This window comes from Rhinoderma darwinii, chromosome 9, assembly GCF_050947455.1.
Source record: "Rhinoderma darwinii isolate aRhiDar2 chromosome 9, aRhiDar2.hap1, whole genome shotgun sequence".
Taxonomy (NCBI): Eukaryota; Metazoa; Chordata; class Amphibia; order Anura; family Rhinodermatidae; genus Rhinoderma; species Rhinoderma darwinii.
Genome location: NC_134695.1, coordinates 68,980,314 through 69,002,642, shown reverse-complemented (window position 1 = coordinate 69,002,642; position 22,329 = coordinate 68,980,314). Strand labels below are relative to the sequence as shown.

The following is a 22,329-nucleotide window of genomic DNA, read 5'->3' as shown; positions in this document are numbered from 1 at the left end:
TATAATACTGCCCCTATATACAAGAATATAACTACTATAATACTGCCCCTATATACAAGAATATAACTACTATAATACTGCCCCTATATACAAGAATATAACTACTATAATACTACCCCTATATACAAGAATATAACTACTATAATACTGCTCCCTATATACAAGCATACAACTACTATACTACCCCTATATACAAGAATATAACTACTATAATACTGCTCACTATATACAAGAATATAACTACTATAATACTGCTCCCTATATACAAGAATATAACTACTATAATACTGCCCCTATATACAAGAATATAACTACTATAATACTGCCCCTATATACAAGAATATAACTACTATAATACTGCTCCTATATACAAGAATATAACTACTATAATACTGCTCCCTATATACAAGAATATAACTACTATAATACTGCCCCCTATATACAAGAATATAACTACTATAATACTGCTCACTATATACAAGAATATAACTACTATAATACTTGTTTGTTTATTACAGTATTTTTTATTTCCAGGCTCGTTGGTTCTGGGACGCTTATTTTCGGTCAATGAAATCCATTGCTTTGACTACGCTCCAGATCATCAATGACAGAATTTACCCATATGCAGCACGATCATATGAAGAGTGGAATGACCCTCCGTCTGTGGTAAGATTTCATGCGTTCTTTATAAGAATACTTAAACGGTAACTGTCAGCAACTTTTATGCTGTCCTCTTTCAGGGCAGTATAAAGTTTTGACAGACGTTGATTTTAGCGCTTTGTCACCTATGTGGGAATGTTTTGTGATATTGGAGAAGTTCCAGTTATACGTTGCAGCGATGCGATGGATGTGGGGAAGGAGTCTTGCGTGTTCATATGCTGCCGCTTCTCTGCCCAGCAGCCGCTGATTGAAGGCTTTCTCCCTAAGGCTTTATACGCGCTTCATATAGTCATTTACATGGTTGACTGACCATATCTGATCTCTATGTATTGGGTATCTATGGCTTGTTGCGATATGTGTCCTTACTTTTAGGAGCAGACATAGCAATGTAGAGACATATCGCTGCTGCGACCAGACATAAACATTCCACAAGGGTCCTTCAGTTGGCAGCTATCGGCCCCAATAGCCGCACATTCAGCTTGATTATTAATTTGATCTTTCCTCCTTAGCAAAACTCTGGTTTTCTGATACAGAGCTAAGAATTCCCTGCATAGCTCTAGTTACATGATAAAAGTCTGCAGATCTGCAGCCACCACTAGAGGGAGCTAACCACAAAAGTTATTTTTTTTAAATAGTGTTTGACAAGATAATAATAGGTCATGTCATCGATCAATGAAAAGTCGACGTCTGGTCCATGGGACCTCCACAAATACCTGGAATAGTATGGTTTCAGTCTTGATCTTCCATAGAAAGACGGCCGCAAGTTTTGGAGACCACGGATTTGAGTACACGCAACTGTTTCTATAATTACCATTCGCTTACGTTACAGGAATGCCCAAGTATGGCCCTAGACTGATGCTGTAAGCATGGGGACCCCCCCCCCCTAAAGTTGACTTTAAGTCAAACCTATTAATTATGATACATTATGTCGACCTATAGTAACTAGACTCTTCCTGAACTCATGACACAGAGTAAGTATTGCGTACTTTGTATTTTATGACAGCCAACTCTGTGCGCATCACATGCAGTCAATGAGCCCGGTGATGTAATCATCTGATACTTATTATCTGATGCACAATAGGAACTTCTCTCCAGACTGCAATATCGGAGGAATTATCTTTTGGCGGTCACGTTGTTGGGAGGCTGCGCCCAAACCGCGGTGCACTGTTGATATGTTACTGTAAAATGGCAGTGCCTATCTTCTGTCTGTGGCGTCAATAGACGTGATCAATGTTTCTATAGCCTGATGTCCATCCCTTTGTCATGGGTTAATGCTGCTTTGTAATCTGTATTGAATCTGCAAGATTTTGTTTACTGCTAGGCATATAATACTGCCCCCTATAAACAAGAATATAACTACTATAATACTGCTCCTATATACAAGAATATAACTACTATAATACTGCCTCCTATATACAAGAATATAACTACTATAATACTGCTCCTATAAACAAGAATATAACTACTATAATACTGCTCCTATATACAAGAATATAACTACTATAATACTGCTCCTATATACAAGAATATAACTACTATAATACTGCTCCTATATACAAGTATATAACTACTATAATACTGCCCCTATATACAAGAATATAACTACTATAATACTGCCGCTATATACAAGAATATAACTACTATAATACTGCCCCCTATATACAAGAATATAACTACTATAATACTGCTCCTATATACAAGACTATAACTACTATAATACTGCTCCTATATACAAGTATATAACTACTATAATACTGCCTCCTATATACAAGAATATAACTACTATAATACTGCCCCTATATACAAGAATATAACTACTATAATACTGCCCCCTATATACAAGAATATAACTACTATAACACTGCCCCCTATATACAAGAATATAACTACTATAATACTGCCTCCTGTATACAAGAATATAACTACTATAACACTGCCCCCTATATACAAGAATATAACTACTATAATACTGCTCCTATATACAAGAATATAACTACTATAATACTGCCCCTATATACAAGAATATAACTACTATAATACTGCTCCCTATATACAAGAATATACTATAATACTGCCCCTATATACAAGAATATAACTACTATAATACTGCTCCTATATACAAGAATATAACTACTATAATACTGCTCCTATATACAAGAATATAACTACTATAATACTGCTCCTATATACAAGAATATAACTACTATAATACTGCTCCTATATACAAGTATATAACTACTATAATACTGCCTCCTATATACAAGAATATAACTACTATAATACTGCCCCTATATACAAGAATATATCTACTATAATACTGCCCCCTATATACAAGAATATAACTACTGTAATACTGCTCCTATATACAAGAATATAACTACTATAATACTGCCCCTATATACAAGAATATAACTACTATAATACTGCCCCCTATATACAAGAATATAACTACTATAATACTGCCCCCTATATACAAGAATATAACTACTATAATACTGCCCCTATATACAAGAATATAACTACTATAACACTGCCCCCTATATACAAGAATATAACTACTGTAATACTGCCCCTATACACAAGAATATAACTACTATAATACTGCCTCCTATATACAAGAATATAACTACTATAATACTGCCCCCTATATACAAGAATATAACTACTATAATACTGCTCCTATATACAAGAATATAACTACTATAATACTGCTCCCTATATACAAGAATATACTATAATACTGCCCCTATATACAAGAATATAACTACTATAATACTGCTCCTATATACAAGAATATAACTACTATAATACTGCCACTATATACAAGAATATAACTACTATAACACTGCCCCCTATATACAAGAATATAACTACTGTAATACTGCTCCTATATACAAGAATATAACTACTATAACACTGCCCCCTATATACAAGAATATAACTCTATAATACTGCTCCTATATACAAGAATATAACTACTATAATACTGCCTCCTATATACAAGAATATAACTACTATAATACTGCTCCTATATACAAGAATATACTATAATACTTCTCCTATATACAAGAATATAACTACTATAATACTGCCCCCCTATATACAAGAATATAACTACTATAATACTGCTCCCTATATACAAGAATATAACTACTATAATGCCTCCTATATACAAGAATATAACTACTATAATACTGCCCCTATATACAAGAATATAACTACTATAATAATGCTCCCTATATACAAGAATATAACTACTATAATACTGCCCCCTATATACAAGAATATAACTACTATAATACTGCCCCCTATATACAAGAATATAACTACTATAATACTGCCTCCTATATACAAGAATATAACTACTATAATACTGCTCCCTATATACAAGAATATAACTACTATAATACTGCTCCTATATACAAGAATATAACTACTATAATACTGCCCCTATATACAAGAATATAACTACTATAATACTGCTCCTATATACAAGAATATAACTACTATAATACTGCCTCCTATATACAAGAATATAACTACTATAATACTGCCCCTATATACAAGAATATAACTACTATAATACTGCCCCCTATATACAAGAATATAACTACTATAATACTGCCCCTATATACAAGAATATAACTACTATAATACTGCTCCCTATATACAAGAATATAACTACTATAATACTGCTCCTATATACAAGAATATAACTACTATAATACTGCCTCCTATATACAAGAATATAACTACTATAATACTGCTCCTATATACAAGAATATAACTACTATAATACTGCCCCTATATACAGGAATATAACTACTATAATAATGCTCCCTATATACAAGAATATAACTACTATAATACTGCTCCTATATACAAGAATATAACTACTATAATACTGCCCCCTATATACAAGAATATAACTACTATAATACTGCCCCCTATGGACTGCACATTGAGAAAAAAATATTGAAACGCGTTTGCATCCACCTATGGGCTGCAAGTACAAGAAGTCGAAGCAACATATTTGCCCATGGAGGGGTTAATCTTTCTACGCTTGTGCCCTTTAACCAGCGCAGGATGAGAATCATACTGACATTCTTTCTCAGAGTTTGCTGTGGAAATACATTGTGCATAATTGGAGAAAAAAAATAGAATAAATCAAGACTTTCCTTTTTCTAAGGTCTGGTAATTCATAATTGAAACCACATTCGTGGTTGAGGGGTTGGTATTTAAAGAAGAAGAAAAAAAAAACATGAAAATACCAAGAGAAGCTTAAATGAGTTGTGTACTCCATCCGTCATGACAGTCACGAGGCAGCGCAAAGGATGTAGGCAGGGGCAGCTGCGGCGCTCTTATCACTTCAGTGTAACCGCCAAACTCTTTAGTTCTGGATGACGGAGCTTTTCCGTAGGTAAATGACTCGACAATTACTCCTATCATTTTATTATCCACGCTTGTCTGTCAGAAGTGTGAAACATGTGACTGCAGGTGTCAATGAGTAATTCCCTGGGGTCCTACCAGAAGACCAGCCCTATTCAGATACCCAAATCATTTTTAATTTTTGGGTACAGTGGTCTCATCACAGACAACTACTATAATATAAGAGCTGCTGCAGCGATCAGCTGATTTCTGCCAGCCCTGCTTCCAATATTATAGACTATACCTTTTCCCTGCGGCGGCCACTACAGGGGAAATATAGTATTACATGCAGTCATTCAAATAAATTACTACCAATGTAATATATGGATGGACCGGGTTCGCCAGAGCGGATGATGGAAAGTGGTTTTGAAAATGAGACACGCCCTTTGAGTGGTCTCCCATTTAATGGGCAGGAAATTAGTTTGAGCCCTTTATCCCTCCCTATTTTGAGCCCTTTTAACCAATTGATAGATCTGAGAGGTGACTGACATGACTTTTCAGCAGACCTTCATATTTTGCTCTTTTGGGGGCCATTTTATTGGATTCAGTTGCACCCATTATATCAATGGCAGAATATGAAAGGTCCTTGTTCTGGTGGGTCCTCAACTTTTTGGCTGCCACTTATAACTTATATTTCCCCCATTAGGGTACATATTCTCATTATATTCATCACCTCCCCTGCTGGGGTAGTCATTGGATCATTAAGATTTTTCAAATTTTGTGACCATTTTGATTTGCTTCGCTCCAATGCATCTAGAATAAAAAAAATGGGCTTTATTAAAAAAGAAAAATCTTGTCTCCCTGGTTACAGACTACACTGCGTAGTCTGATGATGAAATCATATGTTACTCCCATTGCCCCCTCTTTTTGGGAACCTACAGATATTAGAAGATGGGGCAGGTGGAAGAGAGTAAAGATGGTTTTCCACGGGCGGATTTTCACCTGGTAACGAGCACTGATCGGCGATAACGTTATGTAGATCGGCGCTCGTTTTCTCAGTTTAAACGGAGCAATTATCGGAAAGTTTGGGGAAGAATTGTTAATACGATCGTTGCTCCCCATACATTTTGCGTCCTTTTTGTACATGAGAAGATGAGCTACCAACAAGCCATCACTTTTTGGGCTGCATAAAATATGCGATCAGCCGAAAACTTAGCGGCTGATGCTACGCTGCGTACACAGGCCAATAATCGGGAGCGAGCGTGGCTACAATCCAATCAATCAATCAATAGCCCGTGTAAAAGACACTTAAAACATGATTGCAAGATCAGACTACACACGGGTTGGTTTTGTAGGACACATAAGACTGCATAAGAGCTGTATACCTAAAACGGTGTCCGAGATTTTATATCAAAGACTATTTGTAAAGTTGCTTCGTTCACCTGAAAAACCTGTTTATAGGGGCTAGAGTGACTTTTAAAGCATATCTATGTATAGCCGCAAGCCGCATTCCTTCGAAAAAGGAGTTTTAACAACTCCTGTGCCGTATGCAAATTACTCCTGAAGTGTCCACTGGGCGTTTCTTCAGCAGGCAAGTGTCCTGTATTCTCAGCGGCAACTCCTTCCATCTAGGCTTGATTGACATCTCTTTGCAGGGAGCAGCGGATGAGGAGGCGTCGGCTGTCAGTCAAATCTAAATGGGAGGGGCTGCTGCGCAGATCGCAGGGCGTCCAGTGGTCACTTGGAGAGTCATTTGCATACGACGCAGGGGCCGTTAAACCTTCTTCTTTTTCTAAGGCATAATTTATTCCGGCTTCTAAACAGGAATATGTTCTGAAATGTCGCTCCAGCCCCTATATTACTGTTCAGGGTCGTCCGATCTGATGACCGGTTCCCTTTAAGTAGCTCTGCGAGTTCTGAGACACTCTCAAGGTGTTGCACAGCGCTCTACATTTAAGTGTCAGCTCTTCAGCCGCCATCCAGCATCAAGACATCTGCAGAAACTACAAGCATTAGTCATTATTTCACGCCCTGTCATAGTAACGGCGCTGCCTCGGCCCATTTCCTTCTGCAGCTCAGCAGCCACCAGGTTCCCACTTTCCAGCCGTCACTGAATTATTGGCGTTGCCGGTGCCTGAATTTTCCTTTTGAAGCCCAGAAGGTCAAGAGGTCTCAGACAGCAGACGCCCAGGCAGGGGGTCGGCTCTTGATGGCACTTGAGAATAAGCTTTAAAAGGCCCATTTTTAAAGTGGTTTTCCTTCCAGGGGCCACTTGTTAACTGGAAGCTTCAATGGGCGGCCGGTCCCAGCGGCTGTCAGGGTGATAATGACTTTGCAGCATGGGATGTGGACCCTGGACTGGGCATTGTTCAGCCATGACTGGGCGGGCACGTACAAGGGCATGTCTATTCACAGTACCCCTTTCCTTCTAAAAACCCTGGTGGTTTATTTTCAAGTTCGGCTGTGTCCTTCGCCGTCCTCTCGGGGTCAGCAGGTGGAGGCGGGCAGCTGCTGGGTTCTCGTGGCTGTTTTATCTGGCGTTCGGGCAGCACCTGCTAATTACTGGGATCTGTCTCATCTTACTGGGACACAAGTGCTGTATTCATGGGGAGGATACATGTTCATAGCTCTATGCCACCTCCGGGTCACGGTGCCAACTTATTTGCTAGCAGGTATTCAAATTAACGGCTCCAAATATTCTGTTAATTTGCCTGGACTTTATTTAGAATGACGGCTTCATGTGGGGTACAGATAAAGTAGAGGATAGACAGTCAGAAGTAATAAAAAAAAAAAATCCCAGTAAGGCTGAATCGAATTTTTTAAACTTGACAGAAGAGTAAATTTGCGACTAATATGAGCATAGTAATAACAGCAGCACCGAGTATTTCAGGAGAGGTTGGTTGTGGGATGCAGTGACCTGTCCACTCGTGATGAAGTTACATGCATGCGTCAAGGGCAGGGTCATAAAAGGAGGAGAAAAATAGGCACCTGGGGGGAAGGTGGTGTTCTGCAGCACTGAGTATTTCAGGAGAGCGTTCCGGTCTTGGGCTGGGCAGTGAGCTGTCCACTTATGTGTTGGTGAGGACAGGATTTTAGGTGACTGGTGGTGTCTGGAAAGGAATGGAGAGGAGTGGGTGGTTACAGACTTGGAGATATTGGGAAAAATAGTTTTTTGCAGCAGCACAGATTATTTCAGGAGAGGAGCATGTGATCTTGTCAGTAATGACCTGTCCACTCATGTGATGGGCTTAGTGAGGACAGGTCTGCATAGTCATGATGTGAGGAGAGGTATGGAGACAGGTGGGAGGAAGGAAGGGACGTCCCAGCAGCACAGAGTATTTTAGAAGGGATGTGTTCTCATCTTGCGGTGAGTAATGACCTGTACACTCATGTGATTTTTTTTTAGTGAGGACAGGGCTGCGTGTCCATAATGTGAGGAGAGGTATGGAGACAAGTGGAAGGTCACAGTCTGAGAGTTGCTTAGTGGAAAAATCACGAAACTCAGAAGCACAGAGTGTTTCAGGAAATGATTATGCACCTCTTGTGAAGGTGATGACTTGTCCACTCATGTGATGATGTTAGTGAGGACAGAGCTATATGTGACGGGAAGTCCTGTCATGTGAGGAGGGGAGTACAGGTGAGTGGGCGCATCTGCTCTGGATTGTGAGGGACCATGTGAATAAGACATAACCCCCCCCCCCATTTACATGCATCATGAATTGCAATGGACTCATCGCGCACTTAAATCTTAATGTAATCCACAATGTGTAAGGGAAGAGAGTCCTCCAGCAGCACAGAGTATTTCAGTAAAGGTAGGTGCTGATCTAGTTGGAGGCAGTGACCATATACGTTCAACATTTACAGCCTTTCCAATATTTTGTTTTCGTTGTCCATGTTGAAGCCATTATTTATCACCTAGATAACAAGCGCTGACAACCTAGCACTGCAGCAGGAGTAGACTTTATTGCGACCGACGCAGCACTCCACTATGCACATACGGCACATAAAAATTTTTTTTTATACAGTCGCTATAAATTGTTTGGCAGTAGAAACATCAATGTTGCTATAACGATCATGCTTTTTATTATAAGATTTCAGCGGCATGAAACGCGCAGTTTGTGTTTTTAGTACTTACAAAATAACAGATAATAGCGGCGTCCTGGCCGCCTCGGAAAGCGATTCAGCACTGAGCAAAGCGAATATTTAGGGCGGAGGCGGCTCTGTTGTAAACTGCAGTCCTGGGTCACATCATACACCAAGGTGCTCTGAAGTTTGACTTGTTTATACCGTGTTCCACAACAGGATAATTGGTAGTGGCACTGCCTGCTGACTGGTTCCATATGCACGGCCATGCTTGTGAATATGCATCAGCGTGAGTCCTCAATAAATGGGACAATGGGGGCCTTGTGTCGGGGAGCTGGAGGGGATGTGCAGCTCTGCAGAGCCGGGTCTGCTCCTTTCTCAGGAGTGAATGCATAAAACACGGATCAGATCAGATGAAGGTAGCGTCAGGTCCTCCACACAGATCATTACTAAATATAGCCTTTGTTATTCATCACCTCTTATCAGAATGCAGCAGATGCAGCAGACCTTACTGTAACGGGGCGCTCGTCCCGTATCTTCTATGTTTTGCATTGAAAATGATTGTGTTCAAACCAAACGATACATAAGTGCGATAGGTGGGTGAACTGATCAGTCGGCGCCAGTATCCGTATATCTCCCTGATTATGTAATGCCCAGTGCAGGGACTGTGGGGGCGGTACATGACACAGGGACTCTCTCCTTCTGAGTTACCTGCTGTGTTATACTCCAGAGCTGCACTCACTATTCTGCTGGTGGAGTCACTGTGTACATACATTACTCATGCTTGATAAAGATCCTATTGTAGGATTGAAACGTCGCTTTTGTATTGGAATTAAATAAACCACCATTTTCTTCATTGGAGTGCCGCAAATCTTCTTTTGCTATATCTGACATTTCGTCCGAGGATCAGGACGTTTTTGCTGGGCACCCGTTCATTGATTTCCCTGTGAATGCTGCTGCTTTCTCCTTGTACATTACTTATGATGTACTGATCCTTAGTTACATCCTGTATTATACTCCAGAGCTGCACTCACTATTCTGCTGATGGAGTCACTGTGTAGTTACATTACTTATCCTGTACAGATCCTGAGTTATATCCTGTATTATACTCCAGAGCTGCACTCACTATTCTGCTGGTGGAATCACTGTGTACATACATTACATTACTTATCCTGTACTGATCCTGAGTTACATCCTGTATTATACTCCAGAGCTGCACTCACTATTCTGCTGGTGGAGTCACTGTGTACACTACATTACTTATCCTGTACTGATCCTGAGTTATATCCTGTATTATACTCCAGAGCTGCACTCACTATTCTGCTGGTGGAGTCGCTGTGTACATACATTACATTACTTATCCTGTACTGATCCTGAGTTACATCCTGTATTATACTCCAGAGCCGCACTCACTATTCTGCTGGTGGAGTCACTGTGTACATACATTATATTACTTATCCTGTACTGATTCTGAGTTACATCCTGTATTATACTCCAGAGCTGCGTTCACAAGACTGCAGGCTTCAGAGCTAAAATCTCCCAGCATTCCTTCTTGTTAGGTGTCTGCACAGAACTTGCTCTATTGATTTGGGAGTTGTCGACTTTACTCCGGGCACTACTGCCTCCCATAAGATCAGTGCGTTCCTCTCCTGAAATACTCTGTACTGTTGGAAGGCACTTTCTCCCATCATTGGTCTTGAATCCCTATTTACATCATGCCCCTGGCTTGTGTAGCTTTGCTTCACACCAGATAAAAATGCATTCTAAAATACTCTGTGCTGCTGTGGCCATTCTAGTTTTGGGACATTCCAGATGAGCAGGGGCTGAAGGAGTAATAAGACAATCTACTCAGACTCAAACCAGCATTAAAGGATTTACAAAGAAAGGGTTTCAGTCCTTTTTTAATGAGTCTTTATGGAAAAATGAAAGGAAATCGAGTCTGCGGAATAAACAGTTTCTATTTTTCCTTCACGTATCGTTTTACTGACAAGGTGGTGAAGAGAGAACACATTTGAACTGGGCTGATTGGCACTGTCCGTCCAGTAGGCAGCAGCGCAGAACTATGCCATATTTTTGTCACCGGACAGAATTACCGAAATTCTAAATACTCCTTCCTTAGGCTACGGTCGGACCCCTCGTCTTACTGCGGATTGTTCATTTATTTGTTAGGGTTTTTCTTTTTTCCTTTAAGTGAACGTATCTATGTGTTTATTAATTCCTGTCTAGCGGTGCCCGCTCTGAGCTCTGTACCACACCCCCCCCCCCCCCCGTCCTGTCTGCATGGGGCTCTTATTAGGAACAGACTGTGTGTGCCCGCTCTTGCCAACCCCTCTGGGTTCCATCTCCTTGGCAGGATTCGGGAGCGAAGGCTTAAAGTTATAGTCACCCTAATTAAAATTAAAATCTTGTAACTCTGTATATTCAATCTTATAAACGGACTCTGTTATTGGACGCCCCAACCCCCAAAAAACTTTAATGGACTCTTAGGCCATTTTTTTCCCCCTTGCCCAAGAACAACCGGCGTTTTGTTTGAGTCATTTAATCTGTCTGTATCGCCAGGTTTATTTACCTTTTTTATTTTATGCATGCCCATTTTGTGTCAGAGCTACGTCTCGGCTACACTGCGTCCAATTTCCTTTCCCATGGAAAAATGGTTCGGCTTCAGATACTCGGGGCTTTCCAGTCTGTGCCAGGCTGGGATTAAGAGAAAAAAAAAATTTGAGTTTCCACTGAGGATGCCCTGACGGCGATAATGAGCCGTACTTTCCCCGCTCGTATTCTGTTAGCACAGGGCTGGCACCGGCTGCTGAGACTTTGCAGCAGAGCAGGAAAAGAAAATGTGATTTATGATCGATATGATCAGCCGATTCTTGCTTTTATTCTTTCTTCTTTTCGGAGAGATTAAGACATCAATATTATTTTTATCAATGTCTTTTTTTAATATGTGCAAATTAAAGAGTTCCCTCCTTCGGATGATTTTAATCACTCATGTGCAGATGTTTTCCAGGCACCTGTTGCTTAATATTCCAGCCAAGCGTAAAGACTCTTTTAAAAAAATGTGTTCCAATACATCTGAAAATATAAAGTAATTTATGATATAGGTCGTAATTTTAAAATTTTCCGGTCGTTGTTTACATATCATATCTAGACCTGTGTTTCCATGGTAACAGACTACAAACAAACCTGGTGTGTAGTCTGATCCTTCAGTCATACTCCCCATTTGCCTCCTGCTTCTTGATAACCTATCGAATGTGCATCTATTAGCAAGAAATAGGGGACGGAGTATGATTGCAGGATCAGACTGCACAGGGTTTGTTTGTAGTCTGTTACCATGGAGACACGTAGGTCTGCACAGGAGCTGTAGACACAATCTGAAAATTAATTGCGAAGGTAGATACAATGTTTAAAGGGTCCAGAGAAGGTTTTTTTCCAAGATAGACTTTTAGTTTATCATATCAATTTGTTATAGATTAGTAGGGTCCAAACTGTAGTGAGCATGCTCGGCTGGGGTTTCCACAACTTCTAATTTAAACGGAGCTGCGGGTCCAGCTCATGAAACCCTCATAGATCAGCTAATACGGCCAGGGCAAGTTGTATTACATGGAGCCCATACCAATGACTGAGCGGGGGCTACTCTGGCTAATATATGTCCTATTGGGGCATACGGAAGTTGGAGTTTGGCTATTTTACTTCTCTATAAGGGACCAAGCATCCCCATTCCCAGGATCTGTTGAAGCCCAAAAGTTGGGTGCCTATTGTTCAGACATTCAGCTGGGCGACGGCCCCTATGAGAGGTAGAACGGTGGCCATATTTGTTATCACCCAGCTTTCCCAGGAACAGATATAAATAAGAAACGGTTTAACGGAAATATTAACATCTTGACGGAGAAGGACGACTCCAGTCCCTAGTATTAGTAGTCGTATTGTCCTTGATTGACGTTTTGAAATGTAAGCTCTTATGGCGAGGTCTCCGTATCTTGGTAATTGCTTTTATTTCTTTCTGATTTTTGTAATTTTTTTTATTATTATTTTTTTTACCTCCTTCATAATTCTGTGTTTCTTTTTGTTTTTTTCTGTAGAAATGGAGCAGCGTGAGCAACCCTCTCTTTCTGCCATTAATCCCACCTCAGTCTCAGGGCTTCACCGCTGTGGTGTTGACCTACGATCGCGTGGAAAGTCTCTTCCGAGTCATCACAGAGGTGTCCAAGGTCCCCAGCCTCTCCAAGCTCTTGGTGGTGTGGAATAACCAGAATAAGATTCCTCCTGAAGGTACGTTATAAATACATCAGCAACCGGTAAATCACTACAGAAATGACATGGCCAAAAGTATGTGCACCCCTTCCCTGGGTTCGCCCATTTGATCGGCACCCATTGATCACAGCATAAAATCCAGAGAAAGAGTTACCTAATGAGATAAGCGTCAGAGTTATATGGCAGACGCTTATCTCCCTATTGAAATAAAGTATACGTTTGGTCGAGGTAAATATTCATGTTTATGAAGAACCTCCCTTGTATGTTCTAAACATATCTGGAAGCATCAGAACTGTATACTTGGAGGTAAGGGGGGAAATCATGGATTGGGTTTCCATGGTAGGCCACACATAGGCCTGATGGCGCCATCCTTAATTCTAAGCTTTGGTATCAAATCTACAGTTACACCCAGAGCTGCATTCAAAATTCTGCTGGTTTCCATAGCCTCACTGCAGCCATCTGTTGGTTCAGTGTCTATACGGAGCATGCTCTGCTGCAGTGCATTGTTAAAGATGTAGTGGTCACCCAGATAATTTACTTTCCTCTTGTATGGAAAAAGCTCCCAGAATGCATTGCAGCACAGGGCATAGGAAAAACTATTGCCGTGTATATACGTACTTGTTTTTAATATGTTCGGCCTGAGAATTGGCCATAGTAGCAGTTGTTTTCAACCTACAACGAGCAAGGATCCCACTACAGTAAAATTCCTCTAATTCGGTATCAATGGTAGGTGCCGGACTATCGGGTATTCTGGATTATTGGACTGTTTTTAGAAAACCATATAAAAATCACTTGCAAGGGTAGAAAACGTTCAGAAAGAAATCCCAAATTAAAAGGCGAACCCAAAAGCTGCACCGCATTATATTACAAGTGCCGGATTATCAGATGATGAATTAAAGGAGATTCACTGTCTTTTGTGGTTGCTTTTATATCTGTAAGATTACCCAATAAGAGATGAAATAATAGGACTGCTTTTAATGATGATCCGCCCTCTGCATAAATTCACACGCCCTCATGTGTATTATTATGTATAGCGTACCCCCCACCTACCACTACTTGGGGGGCACGCTGCGGTCTATAGATGCCGCTTTTCAGCTCCGGCTGTGTTGCACAATTGACCTCACCCTTCAAGAAGCTCCTGCCATTTACTGACCATTAAGAGCCGGATGTTTCTGAAGACTTAAGCCCGAGAAATGAGTTTGAAGTGATCAGAAGATAAGACTTTCCTTATTACCCGGCTAAGTAACTTCTTTATGATCGCTGCGATTCCATTATAATTGGGACCTGGAAGCTGAAATAATATATCATGGCCAAAACCTTTCCCAAAAATACATATATATTTTTTATTTTATGTGTATGTATATGTGTGTGTATGTATATATCTATATATATATATATCTCTATATAATGCTAATATACAAAATAAGCAGGCAAAAATAAGAAAACCTAAAATAATAGTTCTCCCGAAGACGACAGCGGTTTTATGATGAAGCCGCTTCACCTAAGCAACTTTGTAAATAGTTTAAAAAGGGGAACGGAACGGTCAACAAACTTCTGACATGTCATAGTGACCTGTCAGAAGTTTTGATTGGTGGGGGTCCGAGCACTGAGACCCCCACCGATCGCTAAAACAAATCAGCAGAAGCGATCGTGTGAGCGCTCAGCCGCTTCGTTTTTGTTCGGCTTTTTCCGGAAAGCCGATGTATCCGAGTACGGGGCTCATAGACTTTCTACTGAGCCCGCACTCCACTACATTGATTTCCGGAAAAAGCCGGACAGACACGAAGCGGCTGAGCGCTGACACGATCACTTCTGTCGCTTCGTTTTAGCGATTGGTGGGGTCGAAGCACTGAGATGCCCACCAATCAGAACTTCTGACATGTCTCTATAACATGTCAGAAGTTTGAACGTTTAGTTACCCTATAACATAAAAAAAAAATATGTTTTTTGGTATACAGCTCCTATGCAGACCTATGTCTTTCCATAAAACTGTAAACAAACCTTGTGTAGTCTCCTCCTGCAGTCGTGTTTCTCCTCTTCCTCCTCTTGTACGGTCTGTAGGTTATCAAGGAGCGTAGTCAGCAGTAGTGGAGTAACACATGACCAGGACCCGACTACACAGTGTAGTCTGTAACCATAGAGACAGACTGGTCTTAGGAGCTATATATACAAAACGGTAATAGATTTTTAATCGCCACTATTGGCAAAGTTGCTTTATTTTTTATTTTGGATGCATTGGAGCAAATAAAACAAAATTGGTTGTGATGGTGGGGGCCGCTGATCTGGTGTTTATCTACTTCCCCGAGATTGCTGTAAATAGCAGGCAGGTGGAAGACTGATGTAAATGACGTCACACTTGACTCTACTTATGTCTTGCATTAGGTCCCTGCAGGCTGTATAGGGAAGGCCCACTTACCCCTCTATGCAATGGAGGGATGTAGGTATGTGCGGTCATGATGTCATCGGTCGCCATGAGTACTCTGATGATTACTACGCAGGAGCGACCGATGACATCATGACTGCACATTACCATGTCCCATTATTGGGGTTCTTGCTTTCCATCATATCCCCCCCCCCCCTTTTACTCCTGGAGATTTTGCTTTATTTCTTCCGTGTCCATAAGTAGTAAAAAATTTGGTTTTAGCGCAGCACATGCTTTACGTCACGGTGTAAATCGATATTACTGCTCAGCAGGCTCGGCCAACCATATGTAAGTAAGAAGTCGTCACAGTCGCAGCGCTCCACCAGGCGCCTCCGAGAGGTTCATCGACCCCTTGCAATAGCCAACAAAAGTGAAAATTAACCGGCCTGCGTTTTGGCTGAGGACTCGAGACGTCGGCGGAGACTTCAAGGTTCCCCCGGCTCTTCCTTCTTGTAGCTTTCATTTCATTCTAAACAAATGGTGCGGTCAGACGATGAAAACTGCGGGGAATCCATGCGCCGGCTGCAGAGAAGCCATGCTCCCAGTGCATTCATCTTCATCTTCTTTCTTTGATGCTTCCGTCCAGCAGAGGATACACTTGGAAAATGTATCCCGATTTAACGGGTTCTAACCAGGGAATTGAGATCCGTATCCAGACTCTTAATAGCTACAGGCTGGAGCCCATTCACGAGGTTTTAAAGAGACACAATCCATGATGTTTGGGACTATAATAGGAGATCTGGTATTAAAGGAGTTTATCAAATTAGAAAGTGATGGCATATATATCGCTAGGACATGCCGTCTCTGTTTGATCAGTGGAGGTTCAACTGCCGAGACCCCCACCAATCCTGAGACTGAAGGGGCTGCAGAACTAGTTGAGCACTACAGCCCCCTCAGTCTTCCCCTGCATTCCTGATCACCCGCTATGCAGGTAACTTCCGCATTCACCTGAATAGAGGTGCGCTGTCGTTACCTGCTCAGCGGGAAGGAGGGGGCGGCGCGGTGCAGGAGTAATGCGGAAGGGACTTCTGTCCAATCCAGAGAAGGAAGGGATAGAAAAGACTTGCAAGTGTCCAATCAAATGCTTCTGCCCGTACATTATAGAGAGTCTGAAAATCATTCCACTCATTTAAGGTTTGAAGCTACTTTAATACATTAAATTGCACTTCAAGCATTTGCCTAATATAATTTTGCCATGGAAATTGCTCCCAGACAAGGGGTTCCCTCCCAAAATAAAAAATATATACATTGGCAGCATATTGGTAGGATATGCCATCCCTTCCTGATCGGTGAGGATCCGAGTATGCTGCGGCTTCTTCATTGATTCCCTGCACGGCAACACTTCTGGCCGCCCGCTGCGCAGGGACTATGCCAAAGGGACCTTGGTCTCTTTGTTGGGGTTTCAGAGGTCAGACCTCATACCGAGCGTCTTGTTGCATATCCTAGTGATATTCCATAATATTGCAAGGTCGGAATTCCCCTTTAAAGGAGTTCTCCACTTTGTAATTCACTCCATGGTCCCTTCTAACAAATGGGGATTGTCCAAAGTATCCCCCAACAGAGACCCCCAGCGATCAGCTGTAATGTGCGGGGAAAATGGGCAGTAAGTGTTTAGTTTCCCTACAGCACCACCACAGGAGAAATGAAGTATTACGCAGTGTCCATTCATATCAATGTGTTGTCTGTGTGTTACAGGACAGGTCAGGTCCTCCAGAGAGGGAGAGAGGCGCTCTTTATAACCGCTCTCCACTCTGACCAAGAGATGAGGATCGTGATCAGCAGACCCCCCTCTATTAACTCAGAATGCCCTAATAGAGTGTGTGACAATGGGTTTTCTAAACTCGACGACCACTTTAAGAACTTGAATTGCAATTGCATTTTTTCGTTCCCTTTTGACCACTAGATGGCACTGTATTCAAGAATATTTACCCCCTAAAAACAGACAAAACCAGGATTATTAAAAGACAAAAATAAGTTCTTTATTAGTTAATTGTTCTCCTTTTCTGGGAAAGCTGGGGAAAAACAAATACAGTCACCATTACACTACCCTGGGGTTGTCACCCAGCTTGCTTGGAGTCTGGAATAGCAAAGCTGCCTAGTAATACATCAGTACAGGAGAAGAGGATGAATCGTGGCATAACGAGCCAGATGTGCTCTTCTGTAGTCTAGGAAAGCTGAGTGATGACACATTACCATGTCTGTAACATGTCTATAGAAAACCATCTCGTCTAACGATGTTTCCTTCCACAGAAAGTCTATGGCCCAAGATCCGTGTTCCCCTGAGAGTGGTGAAGACGGCTGAGAATAAACTAAGTAACCGCTTCTTTCCTTATGACGAAATCGAGACTGAGGCGGTGCTAGCCATTGATGATGACATCATCATGTTAACATCGGACGAGCTGCAGTTTGGTTATGAGGTGAGTGAACCCCCTTCTCATGAGGGTCTGCATTGCTAATAGTGACTGCCACCCATGGAGCCTAGTCTTAAAGGCAGCCCCCCGCCTTCTATGATGTATATGTGTATGGAGTTCCTCTTTAAGATGCTTAATTGTTGATTACGGTGGCAGAATATGCATTGGATTGGCATATCTGTTCCCTGTCGTCTTTGGGTTTGAGGTCTGTATTTGGCGTCCCTGGAGAATTCGCCAATAACGTTATTGGTGCCAGCTGCCAGACTAGTGGGTTCTGTGGGAATTCTGCCCCGCGCAGCCTTCCACACTGCTACATCCTGGCTTTTTACTGCTCTACGGAGACTTCATATTGCTGTTTACTGGCCTGGTTCCCTTTGCTAGATGATGTGAAGGATCGGACTCTGGTTATATTTTTAGGACTTTTAACAAATATGGATATTTTTTGCATCATTATATCAGGACGGATCAGACCGACGCGCCGCCGTCTAAAACACGGATTTAAAGGGTTACTCCCTAATTCATTGGCGAGCTACAAAAAGAAAATATTAGGTTACATTTACAGCAGCTCAATTTCAAGGCTTCTGATTGGTTACTGCAGCTCAGTTCATCCTGATCCTCCCGTTTCATGTATAGAACACCAGAGCTACAGTGAAGACTGACACTTACACAGGCAGAGCAAGAGGAAATTAGAAACTGAGTACAATACAAATGCATATGCCTTTCATAGTCTTTGGAAAGCTGGGTGATAACCTTTTATGGGCAGTGACTTTAGTAGTCGCAGAGATAAGAAAATCTTCATGGGTTCGGTTTCTGCAATTGGCATCTGGTCAGACATTTGTAGGACATGAATGGCTGTCCGTGCAATGCATGACGGGGGCCGGGACCACCAGCTTCACTTTAGAGGGCGCCTGGCAGTTCATAGAGGGGGGATTCCAGATCGGGGGACTCCCTTTATAACCCTTTTAAAGGGGTTTTTCTATTTTGTATGTTATATCGCTAGAATACGCCATGACATCGTGATCAGTGGGGGGGTCTGAGCTCAGCTGTGAAGGAGCCGCAGCACCGTCGGACCCCAACCGATCAGAAAGGCATGGCATATCCCAGCAATACGATACCATGGTCTGTTTTTCCCATAGCAATATTATACATTGGGAAAATGCTCACAGTGCAACTCCATAATGTATTAAAGTGCGTCCAAACCTGCAACTCCATATGAATGCGATGATTTTCAGACCAGGATTTGGCGGGACACGTGACTTCTCTTTATACAGAGGTGCGGCGGCGGTAGGACTTGGGGGTCACCCGTCGTAAACTTGTCCTGCTCAGTAGCTCATTAACCGCTCAGCCCCGATTTGAGGGGCACATTTGTAACTTCTCTCATTCTTCATTATAGAGAATTGTCTGACCCTTTCTTCCCCCTTCCCATGCTTGTAAATCAGCCCCTTTTAATGCGGTCAGTAGCATGTTTAACATTTCGGGGTGCTACTAATGATCACCCAGCCTGTTCTCATTTTCCTGTAGTTTTGATCCCCTTGTCAGCGGTCAAGTTATGGATGAAGTGACGGAGATGGAGGGTCTGATTATATCCAGCTGCTGACTCGGGGGGTGACATGTCTGTCTGCGGCAGCGTCACGAATCCTTCACAACACCCCCTCATACCCCCCCCCCCCCCCCCTCCATCCTTTATTATGCACGTTTTCTCCTCCATGTCCCATGGTATTTGCCAGGGATCTGCCTGTTACTCCTCGTCCAGCCGCGCAATGTCTCCAGATCGTCTCTCATTTCTCATCCATTTCTGAAGCAGAACAGCGTTGAATGTGTGACGCAAGTCGGAGGAGAGCGCTCCCTGGAGAGGGGGTTGGGGTGGGGTCCTAAATGAGTCATAGACGTGCCGTGGGGTGTCACGGCTTCTTTATTTTAGTCATTGAAGGGCCCAGAGCTTTTCCACCTCAAGGATTTGTTCACACAGTGCAGATTTGCTGCAGGTTTTGCATGTATGTTTTTAAGCCAAAACCAGGAACGGAGCGAAAACAGAAGAAATATATAAAGGAAGGTGTAAAAGTGTCTCCTCTCCTGGATCCAATTCTGGTTTGGCATAAAAAATAAAAGTAAAATCTGCACAGTGTGAACAAGACCTAATTCATCAGTTGTCTTATTCGGTCAAGCTGTTAGGCCCCAATGTGCACGACCGTAATTTTGATCCGTAATTGCGTATTAGTACGTATCCGTTCATCTTTATTGCCCACGGACACCTTCCCGTATATTTACAAGAAGATGTCCGGGCTGTAGAAATGATCCGCAAAAATGAGGACTTATTTACGGACTGTGCTCCTGTACTTTATAATGGGGGCACGGCCTGCAAATGCGGGTGAGTGTCTGCGGCCACCGTGCCCGTAATCACGGACCGTGATGGCGGCTACAGCCATGTGCAAAGGGCCTTATGCAGGTTTCTGGAAAAGCTGAGTAGCGAACTATATGGGCGACGTTTTGAGGGTGTGAAATCGTTGCATTATCTGGTTGACCGGCTGCACCGTCTAAAGGAGGAATCTATGTGTCTGTTCACATCCGCGTCGTTATTTACGGTCCTCTGCCGGGTTTGTCACATGACTGACGCCAAACTTTCATGGGTTCTGCTGGGTTTCTGTCATGGCGTCCGTCATCTTACCGGAGAAAATAGCGATGCGTGCTGTGAGGGGTTTTGGGCGGAATCTGCGATGGAGGCTCCAATCCCGATGTGAACACAACCGAAGATTATGATCGTCTGTCCTCGGAGCGCTGTAGAATAGAAACTCTATGGGTCTGTACACCGCTGACTCGGCTTTCTGAGGAACCTATCAGAAACGAAACAGCAAAGCGCCCGCCGAGCACTTCTGCCGTTTCGTTTTAGCGATCATTGGTTGTCTCCGTGCTCAGACCCCCGCCGATCAAAACTTCTGACATGTAAGTTTAGTTACCCTTTAATGTCAATCATTGCTGAAGTCTTCCCTCATACGCGAGGGTATATAACACTGTATCCCCTTTTCTCTGCCAGGTATGGAGAGAGTTTCCTGACCGGCTGGTTGGATACCCAGGACGACTCCACCTATGGGACCACGAGATGAACAAGTGGAAGTATGAGTCTGAATGGACCAATGAGGTGTCGATGGTACTGACCGGGGCTGCGTTCTACCACAAGGTGACTACAGACACTTACGTGGTCCCACGTAGCGATCACAGCTGGGATCCAAGGCCTTGAGGGCCCATAGGCCACCCAGATACATCAGAGCAGGGACTGAAGACATGTTAGATGGTATCGCTGGTGGCCCGATGCCAATAACCCCCACCAAATGCTAGAATGAAGGCGCTGCGGCGGCATTGGTGTCACTCAGGCGAGACTCTATTCGGCCATAGACTATAATAGCCTAACAGCATCTCCTGTGTGAGGGGGGAGGGGTGTTTTGCAGCCCCCTCATTCTAGCAATTAGTGGGGGGCTTGCACACCATCGATGCCGTCTTGTGACATGTCAGGTGATAGATTTTTGTGCATAACGCTCTCAAGTTTACCCTTTATGGGGGCCTGGTCCCCTGTACTTGGCTGATCATTACTGTGTGCGGGGTCACTCTACAGTGAACTCTACGGGAGACACGGAAATAGCTGCCGAGGGTCTAGTGGAGACAGAACACGCGTATGTGGCCAACTATCCCACAGTATCGGGACCGGACACCCCCCTAATCTCGGCATTGACCGAGGTCCCAGCATTTGGAGCCCCGTTAATTATGGCCTATGAATTTATATGTTTGTTGGGGGTGGGGGAGACGCCATTAGACCCAATGTCTTATTCTGCCCGTTCAGTCCTTCTGGAATTGCCTCCATGTAATATTTGTCATATTAAAATCAAATTCACGTCTCATCCTACATGAAAGTTGTACAGTAAAATTCCTTTATTCTGGAATCCTGTAGTCCAGAAATTCTAATAGTCTGGCACCAACCGGGTGGAGAACAAATTAAAGGGTAACTAAATGTTCAACAAGCTTCTGACATTTGGGAAGTTTTGATTGGTGGTGGTCCGAGCACTGAGACCCCCACCAATCGATAAAACGAAGCAGCAGTGGGCGCTGAGCCGCTTTGTTTCTGTTCGGCTTTTTCCAGTGTAC

General features: G+C 42.6%; 1 protein-coding gene across 1 annotated transcript in view; it reads left to right on the top strand.

The window, feature by feature from the left end:
* The window catches only part of EXT2 (exostosin glycosyltransferase 2), a 55,346-nt gene that overhangs the window by 22,614 nt on the left and 10,403 nt on the right, over positions 1 to 22,329 (top strand). The window contains exons 8-11 of the mRNA XM_075838050.1: positions 535 to 666; positions 13,191 to 13,380; positions 18,035 to 18,201; positions 21,227 to 21,370. Of these exons, the coding sequence (XP_075694165.1) occupies positions 535 to 666; positions 13,191 to 13,380; positions 18,035 to 18,201; positions 21,227 to 21,370 (633 nt within the window). The remainder of the gene's footprint in view (positions 1 to 534; positions 667 to 13,190; positions 13,381 to 18,034; positions 18,202 to 21,226; positions 21,371 to 22,329) is intronic.